At 31.1% G+C, this 22,222-nt stretch overlaps 1 protein-coding gene and 1 long non-coding RNA gene across 2 annotated transcripts; both read left to right on the top strand.

Moving 5' to 3' along the window:
- The first annotated feature begins 248 nt into the window (after positions 1–248).
- Positions 249–1,665, top strand: LOC107907737 (protein BLISTER-like). The gene is made up of 3 exons (XM_016835061.2): positions 249–536; positions 683–748; positions 1,267–1,665. The coding sequence occupies exons 1-3, from the start codon at positions 249–251 to the stop codon at positions 1,309–1,311; spliced, it is 399 nt and encodes a 132-aa protein (XP_016690550.1). The 3' UTR covers positions 1,312–1,665.
- An 18,623-nt stretch (positions 1,666–20,288) lies between these two features.
- On the top strand, positions 20,289–21,000 carry LOC121214811 (uncharacterized). The gene is made up of 3 exons (XR_005910550.1): positions 20,289–20,449; positions 20,569–20,670; positions 20,839–21,000. It is a non-coding gene; the product is annotated as an uncharacterized lncRNA (long non-coding RNA).
- Positions 21,001–22,222: the final 1,222 nt, after the last annotated feature.

Raw genomic sequence — 22,222 nt, 5'->3', positions numbered from 1 at the left:
GTTCCTTGCTATTCTGTAGAATCGGTGAGTTTATTTGCTATTCTGTAGAATCGGAGTTGTTCTTATGATCAATGTTGCAAACTTTTGCTTCTAAAGATGCTTGCAGTGGGAATTTTTATTGTTAGACTCCTGTGACTTCTTTTATGACTTTTCAATAGTCTGATCAATAAAGTCTTTGTTTTGAATGGTTTTCTTTTGTTGCAAAGGATGGTGCGCAGGATGAATTCAGTTTTATGCTGTATTTTAAAATGCTATGCTGTCTGTATGTTGATCTGCATTTTATTCTCTTGTGTTCTTTGTCTGGTGATGTTCAAATTGTTAGGGAGCTTGTTACAAATTTGTTAACGGTTTTGTTTATTAATGTTTTCTCTGTTCATTGTCTTGGCTTTTCTAATCTATTCATCCTTATTCTGCAGCATATTGAAGACTTGACTCAGGAAAAGTTTTCACTGCAACGAGCTCTTGAGGCCTCACATACATTAGCAGAATCTTTGGCTGCTGAAAATTCATCTTTGACTGATAGTTATAACCAACAGGTTTGTTTCCAAATATTAGATTAGCAGCATTACCGGCTGTCATGGTCATGATATGTTTTTTTTATCAGTTCATCGTGCTTCTCCATTGCAGCACTTTCTGTTATTTCATTATCCTAATTTGTATTCTCAATCCTTCTCAATCCCAGAGAAGCATTGTCAACCGGCTAAAATCTGACATGGAGAGCTTACAAGAAGAAATCAAGGCCCAACTGGTTAGTATTTACTATATTTAGGTACTGGTAGTCACTTCAAATTGTTAGAAATAATTGAATCTCATATAACTACATACCACTTTATGTCATATGGTTAATGCAATGGTGTTTGTATGGCATGTGTCATGTGTGCACATATGCACATTGGTTTAGACTTGTTTGTGCTGAGATAAAGTTCTATCTAAAAATTGAGATACCTACTGCTGTCTATTGCATCTCTAGTGGTACCCATTAACCAAAAAATGCAGTACAAGGAACCCTCTTGAGGTTGTCCATGTCTATGCCCTTTGATCTACACTTGAAGGGGCCTTAAGTAGTGCTATCCCAAAGTTATTAAATATTGGGTTTGTTTCGGTTTTATATTCAGGTTGGGCCTCTCAACCTATTGCCTATTGGTTTTAAGTTAGATGCTTAATAACTTTTTATCTATAAAAATGATCCTAAGGCTGGAGCTTGTCCATTTTTCCTGGATTCAATCAATAAGTCTTTGTTTTGAATGGTTTTCTTTTGTTGCAAAGGATGGTGCACAGGATGTTGTTGAACTTTGGCCTGCAATGCAATAGGAAACCAGCAGCAAACCAGCGTGCAGACCAGCATCCAAGCTGAACCAGATAAGCAGCAGCATTTTGTTTATTTTGTTCATTTGTAACTTGATTTAGTTGCAATGTAATTTATACTTAAAGTTAGTAGGAGTAATTGTTGATTTATGTTTGATGTTATAGCTGGTATGTCAGCTACATTTTGTTTGTAATTCTATCTAGGCTTTAGTCATGTATCTTATACTTGACTCGTTCAAGCTTTTGATGGTTTTTGAACCATGAACAATAAGAAATGAATCAGATATGTTGATGAAGAATTGAACATGTGGTTTCTATTGGATTTCTTCTGAAATTAAGAAATGAATCATTTTTCATTCATCATTGCATTGCTTCATCTTTAGCTCAAATGTGAATCATTTTGCATTTTCTCTTCTGATGAATATTCCAATCTATTGGACAAATACACTAGTGTGATGTTGGAAACATGGATCTAGATTTGAATTGTATGCCTTGGGTTTCAATATAAATGAAGCAGAAATTATATATTTAAATTTGATTTATTATATAAATAGTAAGAATGAAATGAAAAGTATAAAATATTTTGAAAATATGAATGTTACATTTTTAAAAATATTTTATCCAATTTCTGTTGAAATAATGTTTTGATTGATTGTAGGCTAAACAGGGATTTAACAATGCTAATGTTATAAAGTCATATTTTGAGTCTTTAATCTTATATTATAACTCCAATGTTAAACTAAATCAAACTTAAAGTTTAAGTTAATTTTTATCTCCCCCAATGTCTTATAATATTGTATTAGTAAAACATTTTAAAGGATTTGGTATGTAGGCAAAATTTCATACAAACATAGATAACGAAATTAGTTCAATTGAGTAACACTGTTAAACCTTCTTATTAAACTGAGCTGTTCAGTAACTTATGTGCTAGGAATTAGTAAAAACCAGCAGTAGCATATTTATGTAATTGTAATAATTCATTTTTAATTATTTATTATTGAAAATAAATATAATTGTAATAATTTTTAATCATTTATTAATTTTATAATTATTAAATAATTTTAAAAATTTCTATTATATATCATTTTTAATCTAATGTCCTTAAAAGTCATTTTCTATTTTCACCTCACCGCTACAGCTGCGTTTGAATCCAAACACACACTCCACCGCTGTTTCTAATCTCACTGCTACAGTACCCAATCTCACCGCTACAGTAACTAGTCTCACCGCCACCGCTGTTTTTAACCTCACCGGAGCTAAACACACCACCCATCCAAACTAAACCTTAGTCGAAATTGTGTCTAATTAAGCTCATGGATTGAATTGTAAAAGTTTAATCGCTATAGATTTTTAATTACAATATGGCTTGGGGACTTAAATAACAATTATCCAAAGGACTAAAATGGCTAATAAGCCTATTTTATGGATGATAGGGGGATGTGACGTTAAATGTCATTAACTTAAGTTAATTATAGATTTAAACTTAATTAACAATGATTATGCTAATTAATTAAGCTTAACTAAAATTAATTAAGCTTAATTAACAATGTTAGTGGAAAAAGATGATAAGTATCAGTTTCTTCAACCTTTTATGCCGTCCTCCATGGAAGAAAAGCTTTAAAACTCTTTTTGATATTCAACCATTAATTACAAGTAAGTCCCCAGCCATTTTTCTTTGATTTTTATGAAAATTGAATCACGGGAGCTTGATTTAGCTAGCTCATGTACCAATTTGTGAAATTATTAAAGTTTTTAAAAGTTTTTATTTTTGAGAATTAAATGAAATTGGTGTGAAATTGTTAGAAAGTAAGCATAATTTATGAAAAGGACTACATTGTAAAACTTAGATTGTTAGTTTTGCACATTAGAGATCAAATTGAATTAAATGAAAAATTATTGTGAAATGTTGGTAGGAATATAAAATAGAAGGTCCCTAATGAGCCATGGTGAAATCGGATTCTAATTCAAGGCTCTAAATTGAAAGTTATGTTTGTCTCAATTTTAGAGACTAAATTGAATAAACTAAAAAATCTGTGTAAAATGGTATTTGATTCTAAAATGGTCGGAAATTTATTTTATGATACGTTTTGTGATTATCCACAGCTAACAACAACACCAAATCGTCAAGAGGAAAGGAAAAGCAAAAATCGTCGATGAGTGACACGCGAAACTTCAGTTTGTACTTTTATGATTCAAGATAGAAATATTTGATTGTATATGCATGTTTATTGTTTAATGAGTAATTGAGGTGAATTTATTGTGATAATATGAAATGTTTTGATTGAGTTGGTACGAATTATGGAGATAAAGGGCTAAAATGAATAAAATGGGAAATGACATGAAATACTTCAATTATGACATGTGATAAGAAAATTGTATTGAAATATGTCATATAATGAGAAATATATGTGTTTTATGGTAAAATGGAGTTGTAATTGTGAATTTGATTGAGAAATGATATATGTACTAAATTACAAATACGATAAAGTAGTGTATAAGATACGTAAATGCATATGTGATTGAACACAAAGTATGAATATGCGAATAAGTTGATTACAGGTATGTTTACATAAATGTAAAATTGTTGTCCATGTGACTTAGTAAATATGTTAGGATATGATTGGCATACCAATAGGGTTATATGTGCGCTTGTATGGGATATGTGATTGTATGGAGATTATTACAAAATTTGTTGGGATCCAGCATTTGTTGTGGATCATCAAGTATTATATGCCCCTACGGAGACCTTGGTGTAATGGAGGGATGTATATGCACACGAGAATGCATTGATGCCTACGTGCCTTACACTTCAGTGCTTTGGTGTGGTGTAGTTCACCCGTGTATCAAATCTGTTTTACTAGGGGTCTATTGGGAGAACGTTATAATTGAAATTGAAAAACTTTAAAATGTAATGAAATAGATTGATAATAAAATATGGTACCAAAATGAATATGAATGAGTCGATAGGCTCTAGAAAGAGGTTTAGATGGTTTGCTAACGGATTATTTATATGAACGAACTTGATTTTAAATGTCATAATTCTAATATTATGCATTTTTGAATTTGTGATATGAGTATAGATAACTAAATGCCTTGTGATATGTTTTGATACATGTAATTGAACTTGATAATCTTATTGTCATGGTAGTTGAATTGTTTTACCCTTGATATTTGTATACTTTCATTTTTAAATTGTTATGTACTTGTAATGCCATACAGAATATATATATTATTAGGCATTGAGATTATAAGTATCATGGCATGTTTTAAATGTTACTTTAAGTTATATTATCTTGAATCATGAAAGTACTACTAAGCCTATCGCTCAGTATACGATTTATTTGTTCCATTCGCAGGTACAAGTATTCTCAAAGCCCTAAGAAAATGAAGTTAGCATATAGATGATAGCAATCGACTCATCCTAAGTTTGTATAACCCTTTTTGTTAAGTCAATAGAATGTACCTACAAAATACTTTTTCTAATGCTAGAAATGGTTTGTATATATGTTTTGATTTCATGGAAATGGTTTTCGTCAGACATATAAATAAGGCTAATATTTTGGTAATTATGTTTTTAGAAAGATTGAATATATAGAATGGTTGATTTGGGGACTTAGGGAAAATGATGGTTAGTATGCTAGGTTAAAAGTGTTGGAAAAATGAGACTTAGTGGTTTGTTTCCAATGTCGCGACACCACACCGTCAATGTCACGATGTTGGTCCTAATTTATTTTGAAAACTTTGCAATTTTGTTCTCAGGTTGGGAAGTTTGGCTATTGGATTCAGATTTGCGACATAAGCCTTTATAAGCTCGTGTATGACCCGAAAATGATTATATATTATGTTTTACACTTGTATTACTTAAAAATTAATGATTATTGATGAAATTTATTTGTAATCGATCATAGTTGCTCCAGAAATAAATATAATATCCTATAGCTTAGACCCAATGATCGGGTAAGGGTATATATATTATGTTTTACACTTCTCATCCCCGTTGCACTCTTATTCATTTACATGTAGGTACAAAATTTCTTCTTCTCATTGAATTTCAAAAATGTCTAATTTACGTATATGAAATTATATACTTGTTTCATGATACTTTTGAAGATAGATGATATGGAAATTGCCCCTGAGTTTTTTGATTACTTTTTAGACAATTAAAGCCCTTCTTAACAAGGATAAGTGTGTTGCATGACTCAAATCAGTCTCTCTTTCTCTCTGTTTTTTATTTTTTCTTTGAGGGTTTGGGATCTTTTTCCTTCCTCCTTCACCTTCTTGTTGTTAAACCGTGGTAGGTCAGTTATGGCTATTTCTTCTTGGAATGACTGTAACACCCCTTACCCGTATTCAACTCTGGAATAGGGCATGAGGCATTACTAGAACACTTACACATGTAAACATATTAAACCGAGTTACAAAATTTCATTCAAAATTAAACTCTTCAAATTTTTAACAAGCTTTTATAATTCTTTACAACATATCCTCAAAATATTATATTCATAACAAATAGGGCCTACGAGACCCGATACTTACTCATGTAATTCAAAGCTCCATTTCCATTTTATTCAATTTACAATCTTTTATGTTCACAATTCAAATCAATTTCTCAATCCAATACATATATATTTCAATACCACACTCTCATACTATGAAACTTTACTTTCCCATATGAGCTTAAACCATGATCATCACATATCAAAGACAAATGTTCTTGACATTTTCATCACATAAACTGAATTAATCAATGCAACTCAATGATATAATCATCCATATATCATTATTATCACACACACATATATATATATATGTCATGACTAAATTTCTTAAACATTTGATCAATTGCTTTTCAATACCGCAATAGTTCCTTATGTACCAATACGTATTTACCATTCAATTTAACATTTACCGATTATAATCGGCCATATGACCATTATACACAATTCTTTCATACATTTTATTGTCCTCCTCCTCTCCATTCCACATCCTTTATGTATAAAACATGCTTAAATAGTATTATACATAATTTCACTATCCACTTATATTTAGATTTAAAGCTGTCTAATCGAGTTATATTCACCAAATTATTTTTATCTGGAGCTACAGAGCTTCGAATTAAGTTCCGCTAATTTTTCCTGAAACTAGACTCACATATCTTCTTTCCATAAAATTTTCAGAATTTTTAGTTTATCCAATTAGTACATTTTATTCTTTAAACTCTCCCTTGTTTCACTGCTCAATAGCTCTAACTCCTTTTCACTAAAATTTTTTTATCTCCTTTTACAAAATTCAAATGATGTTCTCGTTTGTTTCTCTTGAAAATATACTCAATGAGTAATTCAAGAATGTAAATTACAAGCCATAATTATTTTTTTAAAATTTTTAGTGATTTTTAAAAGTCATAACAGTGGATTCCAAAATCATTCTAGCTCTATCTCACTAAAATTCAAATATCTCATAATATAAAACTCATTTGCTTGATCTATTTCTTTTATGTGAAAATAGACTCATTCAGCTTCGATTTCATATATTATTTAGTCTCTAATTCAATTTCCACCATTTTTTGTGATTTTTCAAAATCACACAACTATTGCTGTCTAAACTGTTTTGTTGCTAAATGTACACTTTCATAATTTCACTTTTTCACTTTCAATCACAATTCAATTCAAAATTCACTTTTCCATTTCTAAGTCGATATTCAATTCAATTCCACACCTATATTTATTAACCAATTACACTTAGTCAATTTCCCAATGAACACTTTGGAATAATAACAGATACACGGTGGATTCAGTACGCAGCAACCACCATTTTGTAATCAATTATGCCGGTTCACATAGTAGCATGCACATAGTACTACACAGGTGAACATCACTATCCGATACACGTAGTAGCCTTCACATAGTACTACACACGTGATCGAAGCTATCTGGTACGCATAGTAGCCTTCACATAGTACTACACATGCGACCTATCATTCTGATACACGTAGTAGCCTACACATAGTACTACACACGTGATCAAGTTCTACAGTTCACGAAGTAGCCTTCACATAGTACTACACACATGATCAAAGTTTTTCGGTACACATAGTAGCCTTCACTTAGTATTACACATGTGACCATTATTTATCGATACACGTAGTAGCCTTCACACAGTACTACACAAGTGACCAAAGCTTCTCGGTACACATTGTAGCCTTCACTTAGTACTACACATGTGACCATTATTTATCGATACACGCAGTAGCCTTCACACAGTACTACACACGTGTTCATCGATACCTTACTCAAATCTTTACCGTTCCGACAGTTCCACAAAGATTCTTACTTCCCAATAATTTACAGTTTCTCCATAACACATTATAATACCAATCTTTCCACTCAACTCCATAACCAATTTAATAATTCGATTTGAATCACTTCAACCATTACTTTCACTGTCACATAGTGGCCTACACACAGTCCATACCACATATGTAATCATTTCTGTCACTTCATTCAAAACACCCATTTTTATTCCAAATGTTCAATCGGGAAATTTCTCACTTTTTCTCAATTTTTTTTACTAATCAAAGTCAATTCCTTGTCCTTCTTAACTTATAATAACATATTTAGCTTATATAACATTCACATTATTCAATACAGTCCAAAAATCACATTTTGGAAAAATTACATTTTTGCCCCTAATGTTTCACAAAATTACGATTTTGTCCCTAGGCTCGGAAATTAAACTTTATTTATTTTTCTTATGTAATATAACATGCTGAAAATTTTTCCCTTCTACAGTAACATCAAATTCTTGCTCTAAAGTGCACTTATGAACATGAGGTAGTTTTACCAATTAAGTCGTTTTACTCGTTTTTGCTGAAAATCGCTTAGCAAAAATCGTTTAACATAATTCTAAGCTTCATATTCTATCATGAAACATCAAAATTCACACTTTGCATCTATGGGTAATTTTTCAAACATAAATTCTAGCTCAAATTAATGGTAGAAATAGCTTAAGCAAGTTATTGGGATTCGAAAAATACAAAGAACAAGAAAAACGGGGCTAGAACGGACTTACCATGAAGCTTGGAAGATGAAAAAACCCTAGCCATGGTGTTCCCTTGCTACATATGGCCATGGAGAAAAGAATTGACGAAGATGATAATTTATTTCATGTTATTTTGTCTTTATTCATTAATTAAGGCATTTTACCAAAATGCCCTTAAATAGCTTACTTACTAACCATGTCTATTTTTGTCCATAAATAACCAATGGTCTAATTACCATTTAAGGACCTCCAATTTAAAATTTCATAATAATTAGACACCTCTAACTTGTAGAACTCAACTTTTGCACTTTTTACAATTTAGTCCTTTTGACTAAATTGAGTGCCCAAACGTCAAAATTTTCGAACAAAATTTTCAAAAAATCATTCCGTGAAATCGTAGACCATAAAAATATAAGAAAAATAAATTTTTCCTTGTCGAATTTATGGTCCCGAAACCACTGTTCCGACTAGGCCCAAAATCGGGCTGTTATAATGACAATGGTTAAAAGCAGTTTTTGCATGATCCATGTAAGCTTTTTCTCCCAATAACATCTTTTTCCTAGGAGAACTGTAGAGCTTAATGCATTTTATGAGCAAGATTTGGTAGAAAAGTGTTGTTTGTTCTAACCTCCATAGCTTTTGGTGTTAAATGCTATCACTTAATCCTCCCATGTGATGCTTACCAGAAAAAGTGAGGTGCACTATGAGGGGGACTTTTAACTTTATTTTTATTTCTGTCATTATGGAATCTACTTCTAGATGACTCTTGGACTCTTTCTTTTGCATGCTCAAGCTTGAAAAGATTTTGAGTTTCTTGAAGTAGAAACATTTTGGTACTTTTGATATTTTTTTGATCTTCTATTATTCCATGAAGATGTATTTAACCGCACAGATTTTCTTTCCTGGTTTTGGTTGGATGTTTACTAGATATACTTGGGATGAGCTATCACCAAAGTGGCCAAAAGCATATCCTTCACGGTTCCATAAATTTCCATTTAATTTATGCATTACACCAATGCAGATTTATGTAGTTTCATTAATGAATTTGCCTTGATAGAATCTCACTTACTGGGACGACTGGTTGAGATTAGAAGAGAATCACAAATGTAGACAATTTCTCCATCCTGAAGTGTGTAGAACATATAATTTTGGTCAGAATGTGTGTTCCACCTTGTCATTAATAGGATCTCTTGTTTAAAATCACTCAGATGGCATTTCATGAATGCTTGCTTTGAAGAGAATATCGCATAGTGGATCTGTAACACCCCGACTCGCGTCCGTCGCCAGATTAGAGTTACGAGGCATTACTAAACAAAGCACACATCCGAACAATTTACAAGTACACATAAACAAGTCTCCTAAATCAATCAAATTTTAAATCATAAAGCTAACATAAACTCTTTATAATTTATTCCATATTTTAAAATGAACATATATTTAGTCACATAAATCATAAGCAAAAATATCAAATAAATCAAAAATCACTTTTTCATAATCTGCACATCATGCGTTTACATTCAATAACTTACATTGACTGAATTTAATAGACTTATCATTATATTTCTATATACAACTTAGTCATTAAAATTCAAATAACAAAACCAATTTACTTAAAACACATATACCCTTCTAGTTTTATTATAACACAAGTCACTATTCAAATGGTCAAACCCAAATACAAAAGCTGAAAATAAACTTGCTAATTCATATGTTTTAGTAAATAACTATTTTCATTCAACTAAATTACATCGCACGCAATTAATATTACATAGTACCGAACTAAAATATATTGTTCCATAATTAGCAATTTATAACAAACTCATCACTAATATATATAACAAGTCTGTATGTAAGTAGGCTTAAAACACTAATCATAATTAGTTCATTATGTACATATTAAACACTTATTAACCTATTACAAGATTTTAATATCTAACATAAACCAAATTTATCACATACATGTAACTTGAATATCTTATTCAAATGCAAGCTCAAATCATGATCAAATGTAGTCAAATTCAAGCATAAAAATTAAACACATCAAGCACCCATTCAAAAACACATAAAACCCAATTTAAACAAAATGATCATGAACAAGCCATTTTTAAACCAAACCGAACACAAGCATGGAAATTAAACCATTTTCGTATGGCTATTTATATATTATGATCCAAAACTAACCAAAACATAATCAAGCCTATACATGCCATAAGATCGAGTTCAACTTTAACAAAATACCAAAAGAAGTCGATAGTGTGATAGACTAAGCTGATGATCCCCGAGCTCGTAACGTGATTCCCAAAGTCTATAAAACAGAGGTAAACAAAAACACACACAGTAAGCTATTAAAGCTTAGTAAGTCATAAGCAAAAATTCATATATATATATACTAATACTTATTCCATCATTAAGTTAAAATAAACCAAATATTCTAATATTTTGTACCATATAACACTTTAATAAAAATCACATTGTATTTTCATATAAACAAACCATATGGCCAAATACACATAAATATTTAGCAAAGCCAAATTTCCAACAAATCATTATGCCAAAACATGCTTATATTCAAATGGTTAACTCATACTCTATATTTCATTTGAAACTATTATCAATTTAAAATAATCAACTTACCTTAACACTAATTAAGCAAATGGCTAACACATACTTGAATAATTTAGCTTTCTTAACACATTTATTTGCTTTTACTATTTCTCACATAAGATTTATAGAACATAAAACCTTGTAATAAACACTGGCATAAAGCCTGCTAGGCACAAAGCTCGATACATTTCACCGGCACAAAGCCTGCTAGACATAAAGTCTGAAGTAATTCACCGACATCAAGTCTGCTAGACATAAAGTTTGAAGTAATTCACCGACATCAAGTCTGCTAGGCATTAAGCCTGAAAATCTCAGATACAAGGATGATCTTTCGTATAATTCTTTATGTTTACATAAGTCTTACTCAATAACCGTATCTCTGTAAGAATTGAATTATATTCAATTCTTCATAGCAAACAAACATTCGAACCACATATGTATAATTTACAACATTAAAATTCAGCTCAAAGAATTTGTAACATATATTCGAACCACATATGTATGTAAAATTCATACATTAAATTCATCTCAAAAACTTTGTAACCTATATTTGAACCACATATGTATATAAAATTCATACATTAAATACAACTCAAGAACTTTAAATATATATATTCGAACCATATGTGCATATATATATAATTCATAATATTATGTTTAGCTCAAAGAACTTATATCATACATTCAAACTTTATATATACCATAACTTTAATTTCAACTCAAGAAATTAAATCTTACATTCTAACTACTTATCCAGGTAAATTCTACTATTAGTTTCATATCATTGAACTTAAAGCATACTTTAGCTAATATACATGTAATTTATACCATTAATATCAACCTCCCAAAATCAATTTCTATGTTCGGCTATCACATAGAAAAATCACTAAGTTTTATTCAATTTATATTCTTTTAGCTCCAGCTTACTAAATGTATGATAGATGTATTTATATAAATTCCAATTTTATAACATTTAAATTGCTGTTAGACTTACCTCGGACAATGAAAAATTGAAATCGGATAATTAATCGACGATTTTGGTTTTTCCCCAATCTAGCTTTGATTTCTTCGGTTCTTGATCTTAATCAAAATTCAAAATGGACGAACCCTTAGCTTGTTCTTTCCTTTTTCTTTTCTTTTACATTCGGTTAGTAGAAACAAAAAAAATGATAATGACTTTGAACTTATGTTTGTTTTTTTTTATTATAATAACTTTATAATATATTATTTATTATTATAACCTTTCTAATTATTATAAAAACTATATAATATATACATAGTGCCGTCCATTCATTAATTCAATTGCAAAATTGCAACATGAAACCTTCATATTAAAAGAACAACCACTATTTGGCCCTTCTAAAAATAACCATTAAACCCTATTCTCAAATTAAGCACTCAAACAATAAAATTAATTCACGAAACTTTCACACATATAAATTCACACATAATAAACACAGAAAAAAATATTAAAATATTTTTCGGACTCGGATGTGTAGTTTTGAAACCACTGTTCCGATTTGGGTCAAAATCGGACTGTTACAGGATCAACCATTATCCATCTGTATGCGTGTCTTGCGCAGCACAAGAACTAGGTAGAACAATGAATGAGGCACATCATATACTTGCAGTTATTCTGCTACATTGCTTCTGCAAGAATATATAGTAAACTTGTACAAATGAAATCCTTCTTAAGGCTTCAGCTGTTGTTCCTATATATATGTATTATATTAAAGAGTTTTCATGCTTAAATAAAACTAAAGTTCCCTCAGTTTAGGTAGGTGCTCACCCCTAGGTAGCTTCATAATTCCTCAAGAAAAGGGAATAAGATTTTGTTTCTTTCAGTTGGATCTTTACATCTCCTTATTCAAAATGAGAGCTTATGTTCTGTTTTTCGGTCTTACTATATCAATCAAGGTTCAAGTATGGGACACTTTTTCCAACAATATGTCGAGCCTATAAAGATAAATGACTCTAAGGTTGGCATAATAAATTTCTATAATTCTCTTTAGAATTTAAAATTTTATACATAGTGGTATTGCTTTTTTTTTTCCTAATAGGTGAAATGGAAGTCCCAGGATTTGAGCTACTTAATGGAGGAAAGATCAGTGAGACTGGGAACTATTTTTCCCTATTTTCCACCTTTTTACATTGTCATATATGATCGTGTTTTCTCCTTTCTAGGACAAATATGAGAAATACTTTGCCGACATTTTGAAAAAGGCAAAACCTATCCATGAAATAGATGGTGTTCCTAGAATACATTGCGCAACAATTTGGAGTTTTTGAAGAATGGAAGGTAACTTATATGATATTTCATATATTTTTCATTTTTCTTTACTTGCTGTGAAAATGCTTAAAGAGTTTTGATGATAATAAGCAACAAAACGCCTACATTATATCATATTTGGTTTCCATTACTGCTTCTATTGTAGTAATACAAATAAAAAACACTATAAGTTTTCTTATATCTAAGATTTGAGTAGTCCCATTATTCTGAAAAACTTTGTATTGCTTCATTACTAGGATGGTGTACCAAGGATGGCATATAAAAGAGTAGTGGTTTTCCGATACTAGCCACCTAAACGTGAATTTCTTGTTTGTCTCGACTCTCTTCAGCAGCTAGGGATCGAAGGTGCATGAAGACTAAAAGGTTAACAACATTTTCTGGTTTGGTTATCTCCTTTTAGCACTAAAGTTGGTATATAGTACAACTGTAGGAAGAACTAGTTGATGAAATTCAGTTTCAAATTTCAGTGTGTTCTGGTTTTAAAGTTTGAAGATTTTAACAATAATGATATTGTAACTTATGGTTTTTGTGTGATCAATGATCAGAATAACATATTTCTGAATTGACGGCAAAGGGGTTCCGGCGAATGAATTTATTTTTGAAGCATAAGAAGGGAGGAGATAAATTCTGGTTTAAATAAAAAAAGAGATTGTCAAGTAGGATGAGGCTTCTTATCATTAAACTTTTCTAGACTACGAAATTTGACATGAATACATCTTTAAACTTAGGCAAGGATTATCACATATAATAGGCCACAAAAAAGGCCTTTAATTTTGTAAGTTTAAGGTTACTTTCTTTTTTATATGATAGATAGTTCTTCCATTCCATTTACAAGTATGACAAATATGAAAAATAAAAAGAAAAGAACGAAACAAATATGACATATGACATATGACACGAGAAAGAAACATAAACATGTTAGTTTGTCAAAAAGTTGTTTATAAAAAAAATCACTTGAAAATGTTAGGTTTGAAGAATTCTTATGTTTTTTGAATAAGTTCCTAATTTTTAGGAGCATATCTTAGTTGGTTTTTGTTTTTGAATTAGTCTTTATTTCAGTTTTTTAGCTTCCTGAGTTAGTCGGATAGTTAGCTTCTTTTTAGCTTTTTTGTTTTTGTAAGGCTATTTAAAGCCACTGTTGTTTGCTTTCAAAGTTATGAGAAATATAGATTGCATTGTGTAGTATTTCTTTGTTGAGTTCATCATTTTATTTTGCATTTAGTATCAATGCCAGGTTCAAGAGGCCTGATTGAAGAAAAGAATAGAGTTTTCGTTTGAGGGAAACACAAGAGAATAGTGTGAAGAATGACGAAAAGTCGTTCCAATAGTGGTGCGTTTGTGCAACCTGCTGTTCCCAAGTTTGATAGGTACTATGAACACTGGGCAAAGTTGATGGAGAATTTCCTTTGAGAAAAAGAATTTTGGAGCCTAGTAGAAGATGGAATAGATGAAATTCCAGCAGGGAGAGAACCATCTAAAGAAGAGGTAAAGCTGTTTGAAGAACAACAATTGAAAGACACGAAAGTGAAGTATTATCTCTACCAAGCAATAAGTAAAGAAATCATGGAGACTATTCTCAATGATGATACATCCAAACAGATATGAGATTTAATGAAGCAGAAATTCAAGGGATCAACAAGGGTCAAGAGAGCACAACTTCAAGCTCTAAAAACTGAGTTTGAAATATTGGGAGTGAAGGAAGGAGAAACTGTCAATGCTTATTTCGAAAGAACTCTCTCAATTGCCAAGAAGATGAAAGCATGCAAAAAGAATGTCAAAGAAACTGATATTACAGGAAAGATTCTGCGATCCTTAGTTTTTAAATTTAATTATGTTGTATGCTCAATTGAGGAATCAAATAATGTTGAGACTCTAATGGTAGATAAACTTCAGAGCAGTCTATTGATTTATGAACAAAGAATGACAAGCCTAATTGAGGAAGAGCAGGTCTTAAATGTTAAAAATGAAGATCGAGGTGGAAGAGGCAGAGGCTGGACTAGAGGTCGAGGAAGAGGCAGAGGCCGTGGCAGACAGAGTGTAGATAAAGCAACTATAGAATGCTACAAGTGTCATACTTTGGGGCATTATCAGTATGAATGTCCCAATTTGGAAAATAAAGCTCATTTTTGTAGAAATTGATGATAAAGACGAGAGGTTGCTGATGGTACAAGTAGATCCGAAGCAAAACAAAAGGGAAGGAATATGGTTTCTTGATTCTAGGTATTCAAATCACATGTCTGGAAAAAAAATGGTTCACAAGACTTGATGAAAGATTCAAGCATTCGGTAAAACTTGGGAACGACTCTAAACTAATGGTAAAAGGGAAAGGAGACATCAAGCTAAAATTTGGAGGAAAAGTCTAAATAATAAGTGATGTGTATTTTATACCTGATTTATGTAATAATTTGTTTAGTATAGGTCAATTACAAGATTGATGCATCACGATTTTGATGAAACATGGAACTTGCAAGTTATACCATCCAACTCAGTGGCTTATAATGGAAAGTATAATGACTGCCAACAGAATGTTTGTGGTCACTGCAAATATTCTCATGACATCAGCCTCCTGCTTCAACACATACAATAAAGATTCCAGCGTTATTTGGCACAAATGATATGGACATCTGAGTTACAAACATTTGGAATTATTGCATAATAAGAAGATGGTCCCAAAATCAAAACACCAACAAATAGATGCACTAGCTGCATGGTAGGGAAACAACATAGATAAGCTATTCCAAAGAAGAGTAAAGGAAGAGCAGCAAAACAATTGTAACTCATCCACTCTGATATTTGTGGCCCCATTTCACCTCATCATATAGCAAAAAAAGGTACATGTTAACTTTCATAGATGGTTTTAGTCGAAAGCTCTAGGTTTATTTTCTGAATGAGAAGAGTGAAGTATTTATAACTTTCAAAAAATTCAAAATAATGGTGGAGAAAGAGTCTGGTTTATCATTGTGCAGTTTAAGAACAGACGAGGAGAATTCAAATTGAAGAGTTCTCAAATTTTTGTAATGCACAAGGCATCAAAAGGCAACTCACAACAACTTATACACCTCAGCAAAATGAAGTTGATGAACGTAAAAATCGTACCATTCTCAACATGGTGAGATGCATGCTTGAAGAAAAAAAGATGTCCAAAATATTCTGGCTAGATGCTGTAAAGTAGATGTGTCATGTGTTAAACTGAAGTTGCATTGCCTGCTTGAAGAATAAAACCCCTGAAGAATGCTAGAGTAACCTTAAACCAAATGTTGAATACTTTCGGGTGTGTAGATGCATTGGAAATATTCATGTACTCGAGGCAAAAAGACAAAAGCGAGATGTAAGAAGCCAAAAACAAGTTCTGATCGGTTACAGCGAAGAATCCAAAGGTTACAAAATGATTGATCCACTGACAAAGAAAATCACCATCAGTAGAGGCGTGGTTTTTGAAGAAAATGAAGGCTGGGATTGGAGCAGTATAAAAGAAGAAACCTTAAATGATGTATTAGATTATAGAGAAGCCTATGAAGAAGCATACAATCAAAATGATGAGGATGAATAAGATTTAAACGATGAAGATTCAGCTGATGAGAACTCCACATCAAGTGACGTAGTAGATCTCTCCAATGATGAAGCAACAGCTCCTCAAACTCGAAAAAGAAGGGCTTCAGTATATCTAGATGATTTCACAAGTGGAGAAGGTCTCTAAAAAGATGAGGTACAATACTTTGTGTTATTTTTATCTACTGGTGATCCTTTGAACAAGTAGTAAAATTAAAAGATTAGAGAAAGGCGATGGATCTTGAAATTGAAGCAATAGAGAAGAATCATACATGAAAGCTGATAAAAGCTCTCTCCTGTGTGAAAGTGATTGGAGTCAAGTCGGTCTATCAGACAAAATTGGACAAAAATGGAGAAATTGATAAATGCAAGGTGAGATTGGTGGCCAAGGGATATGCTCAAGAGAAGGGGATAGACTATAATGAGGTGTTCGCTCCTGTAGCAAGATGGGATACTATTTGAATGGTATTAGCTCTTGCAGCAAGAAATGGCTAGAAAGTCTTTCAGCTCGACGTCAAAAGTGCATTTCTACATGGTGAACTCAGTGAAGATGTATACGTAGCTCAACCACAAGGTTATGGAGTGAAGGGAGAAGAGGACAAAGTGTACAAATTGAAAAAGGCTCTCTACAGCTTAAAACAAGCTCCGAGAGCATGGTTCAGTAGAATTGAAGGATACTTTATCAAAGAAGGTTTTGAAAAGAGCTGTTGTGATCACACTTTGTTAGTCAAGAAGCGTGAGGATAACAAGATTCTGATTGTAAGTCTCTACGTTGATGATATCATTTTTACAATCAATGATTTGTTATTAATGCAAGGTTTCAAAAACCCAATGAAAAATGAGTTTGAAATTACTGATCTGGGTGAGATGGAGTACTTTCTGGGAATAGAAGTATATCAAGGCACTAATGGGATCTTCATCAACCAAAAGAAATATGCCAATGAAGTTCTTAAAAAATTTAGAATGGAGGCTTGCAATGGAGTCAGGAATCCAATAGTTTCTGGCAGTAAATTGTCAAATGAGGAAGAAAAAGCATAAGTTGATAGAACATTATTCAAGCAAATCGTGGGAAGTTTGATGTACATGACAGTCACAAGACCTGATCTGATGTACAGTGTATGTCTAATCAGTAGATTCATGTCAAATCCAATGGAAGTACATATGCTGGCAGTTAAAAGAATTCTGAGATATGTTTAAGCTACCACAAATTTTGGCATTCTTTACAAAAGGAATTGCACACATGAACTAATGGCATACACAAACAGTGATTATGCTGGAGATTTGAGTGATCGGAAGAGTACTTCAAGTTATGTCTTTATGCTAAGTGGAGGAGCAGTAGCTTGGGCATCAAAGAAGCAACTTGTTGTTACTCTATCAACTATAGAAGCAGAGTATGTAGCTACTGCCTCATGTGCTTGTCAAAGTGTGTGGATGCAGCGAATTTGGAAGCAAATTGAAGGTACCCAAAGCAGTTTAGTCAAAATTCTTTGTGATAACTCCTCTACCATTAAACTTGCAAAAAATCCAGTCTTTCATAGAAGAAGTAAACACATTGATGTAAGGTTTCACTTTCTAAAAAATCTTATATCTGATGGATCAATTAGTATAGAGTATTGCAGAACTGGTGAGCAAGTAGCTGATATTATGACCAAACCCTTGAAGCACGATCAATTCGAAAAACTCAGAGAAGCACTTGGCGTTCGAAGTTGCAGCAATATAAACTAACATACAGTTGGTATGTTTAGTTTAGGGGAGGGTTTTGTTAGGTTTGAAGAAGTCTTATGTTTATTGAATAAATCCCTAATTATTAGGAGCATATCTTAGTTGGTTTTTGTTTTTGAATTAGTCTTTGTTTCAGTTTTTTAGTTTCCTTAGTTAGTGGAATACATTAGCTTCTTTTTAGCTTTTCTGTTTTTGTAAGGCTATTTAAAGCCACTGTTGTTTGCTTTCAAAGTTATGAGAATTATAGATTGCATTGTGTTGCATTTCTCTGTTGAGTTCATCATTTTATTTTACAGAAAACACATGAACATGACATGATAATATGTATTTATTTATTTAGGCTTGATCTGAAAGGCATTAAAAATCCTATATAGTATTGAAATTTGTTTAAATAGTGCAAAATATGTTAATATTTATGTATTTTCAATTAAAATAAAATATTTTTATTGTATAAATTTGGTTAGTGATTGTGAAAATTTTATTTTAAATTTAACTCAAATTAGTTAAGGTTTATTAACTTGGTAATCTAGTTAGTGGATTAGGATCAGAAATTTTTTTTCCGAGTGAAATTAAAAAAAAATTAAGGGAAAAAGTAACAGGAAAAGGAAAAGATAAAAGCTTTTTTGTTTCATTGAAAATGGTTTTCAAAAAATTATTTCTAAAAAACGACTTACTTTTTTGAAAAAACTAATATTTTATGGTGTTTGGATGAATCTGTGTAAAATATTTTCTATTGTTTGATAAATTTCTTGAAAATATTTTATAAAAGTTGTTTTTAATGAAATAAACGTACATTTAAGATTTTCTATCTTTTTATTGTTTAATTGAGTTTATTATATATATATAAATTTATATTTTACATTGTTTTTGCATATATTATAAATATTTTATTAAATTCAGGTTCATTACAACATCATTATTTAGTTACATGGCTATCAATTGAGTGTTTTTTATTTAAAAATATGACACCAACTACATTGATAAAAGAAAAATTAACAAAGTTAACAATTGGACTTGATTTTAAAATCTAAAAGTAGAGAGACTAAATTCTTGAAAATAAAAATACAGGGACTAAATTCTAAATTTGTGAAGAATATATGGACTTATGGCGTATTTTAACCTTTATACTACAAAATATTTATTGTTAATATATTTATAATTGTAATAAAAAATTATTATTAAAATATTAATATTGAATATTTTCGAATAATATTATTTAAAATTATTATTAAAATAAAATTAAAATATTAAATAATTTATTAAAAAATAAATTATATTAATAATTTATTATATGGTTAAATATAAATAATTAAATATGCATGTTTAATAATATTGAAAATTATAATATTTTATATTAATATTTTAATAAATTTTTTTATTTTTAAAAATAAAAATATTTTTTTAATATAATAATATTAAGCTTGATTTAAGTTAATTTTTATATAAAAATAAAATTATTATGAGCTTTTTTTTGGTAAATAATTTTACAAAAAAATAACTTATTTTCTGTTGACTTGTAAGCATTTTTCATTGATCAGATTATTTTTTGTGAAACAAATATAGAAAAATAGAGAAAATATTTTCTATAAATGATTTTGAGTGAAACGAAGAGCCTAATACGAATGGTAATTCCCAAGTGCTTACTCCTTAATCCTCATTAGAAAAGGAATAGGCAAAGGCCTCAACAGCTGATTGTAATAGTCTCAACCTCTTGGCCCTTATTTAATTGGGCTAAAACCCAACAGCCCACTACGAAACTGCGTTATTTCTTGTCACACGTTCCCTCCAACTTTTAACTGGCTTGCTGCCTCTCTAATCTTCTTTCAAACTCTCGACAATGGCGGCACGTTGAAATCACTCCTTTAGCTGCAATCATCTCCAGCGAAACGGGGCGTCTCGAAGATTGGGCGAACAAGGATCCTGATTTTCATTTAAAAAAAAGTTCGTTTTCGATTCAAGTTTTGCTTTCATCGGATACTGAAGAAGCTTCGACAGTAACAATTTCTTTTTTCTTTTCTCAAAAATTGAAAGTAACACTTGAATTGCCTTTTCTTTTCAAGGAGTTGTGCTGTTGATTCCTTCATTCAATTCGTGAATCCAGGAAACCGCTATGTACCAAAAGTCACTAATCAAAGTATTTTAAACAAAAACAAATGTTGCCGGTATGATACCAACTTAATAAACAGTTTCAGGTTCACTAATCAAAGTATTTTAAATGTATTGTTGCCGGTATAACTTGTAATTGTGTTTTTAAGTTCATTTTGCTTTGATTTTAGGTTTTGGATGCCATTTATACACATATTTTGCTGATCACATAGATATGTTTACAGGTTATTGTTACTGACGAAGAAGATGGAAAAAACTAATAGAAATGTTAGATTTGAGCCAGCATATTGTCAACTTGGTAAATACTCTTTTATATACTGTTTTATAATGTGATCTGCAAATTATATTTAATTGATAATCTATGTGTACTGAATGATGAACTTCATCGCGAATTCAATTGCAGTGAGTTACTTACTTCTTCAAGTTACTGTTAATTTCACAAATCACCTTAAGATTTTTCTTCAATCAAATTATAAAATCTTTTCCCCTTATTATTAGGCTGAGAAACGAAAAGGTGACTTTAGCTGTCACTATTTTCATTGCTATCATTTGCATATAGATTTCATTGCACGTTAGTAGACAGCTTCCATTTTTGTTTGTTTATCTATTTTCAATGTACAATTTGCAACAATATGTCCGTACTTCTGTACTCGGCAATTTTGTGGGGTAGGTGGATATGAAAATGAAGCCTTACTAAAGAGTGAATCTCATTTCTTAGACTACCAATAATACCATATTAAGTGCTTCTCCTAGGCCTTAGTATTGTTGTAAAGAGTAGTAGATGTTTAGATCAAGGACCACCCAAACATTTGAGTTATGGTTGATTATACTTTAGAGAGGAGGTTATATTAGATCATGGTTTTTGGATTCCGATTAAATCTAGAGTTGAGTTAAGTCAAATTCTTAGAATTAAAGTAAAACTCTTTTAACATTATTTTCTCCATTCAAAAGACACAAACTCAAAACCTTATTATTAACCTAGTTTAAGAGATAATAAACCCTTACCACTCTCCTCAACGAGCATTATTCCCTTTTATTTGTTATTTAAACATGCTACCTGCACATTCAAAAGTTTTTCAATCTAGGATTCGTTTATATATATATATTTGGACAGGCTGCCAGATTGTTGACTTTTTCTAATTATTGTTTATATTATATTAAGTAAAATTGTTCTAGTAGGCATCACCATTGATTCTTTTTTTTCTTTTTGATCTTTTATTGCTTATGATTGAATTAAAGAGTGAAGGTTGGGCAAAAGCAGGTGCCTTTGGCGTTTTACTGGACGTTCAATTGTTCAAATCAATTACTTATTAAGCAAAGGAAAACGACACTGTATTGCCCAATCCATTGCCAAAAAAATACACCTGAAGAAGTACCTTCTATAGAACGACAGCAGATTGAATGCTCATGCTCTTCAATTCGTACGTCACCCTCATTCTTTAATTTTCCTTAAATGCTCTTGCATCGCTCTTTAATAAATCTAAGAAGCTCTAGTAACAACCAAAGAATTAAGATCTACATTGAGAAGCTCCCGTAATAAAGTTGGGGACTCTTCATATACCTGCATCTCATTATAGTTCTCACTCCCTGATTTAGTTATCCAATTAG

The sequence above is a fragment of the Gossypium hirsutum genome, chromosome D02 (assembly GCF_007990345.1).
Source record: "Gossypium hirsutum isolate 1008001.06 chromosome D02, Gossypium_hirsutum_v2.1, whole genome shotgun sequence".
NCBI classification, from domain to species: Eukaryota; Viridiplantae; Streptophyta; class Magnoliopsida; order Malvales; family Malvaceae; genus Gossypium; species Gossypium hirsutum.
Note: the sequence above shows the minus strand (reverse complement) of the source record. Positions and strands in the feature narration are given on the sequence as shown.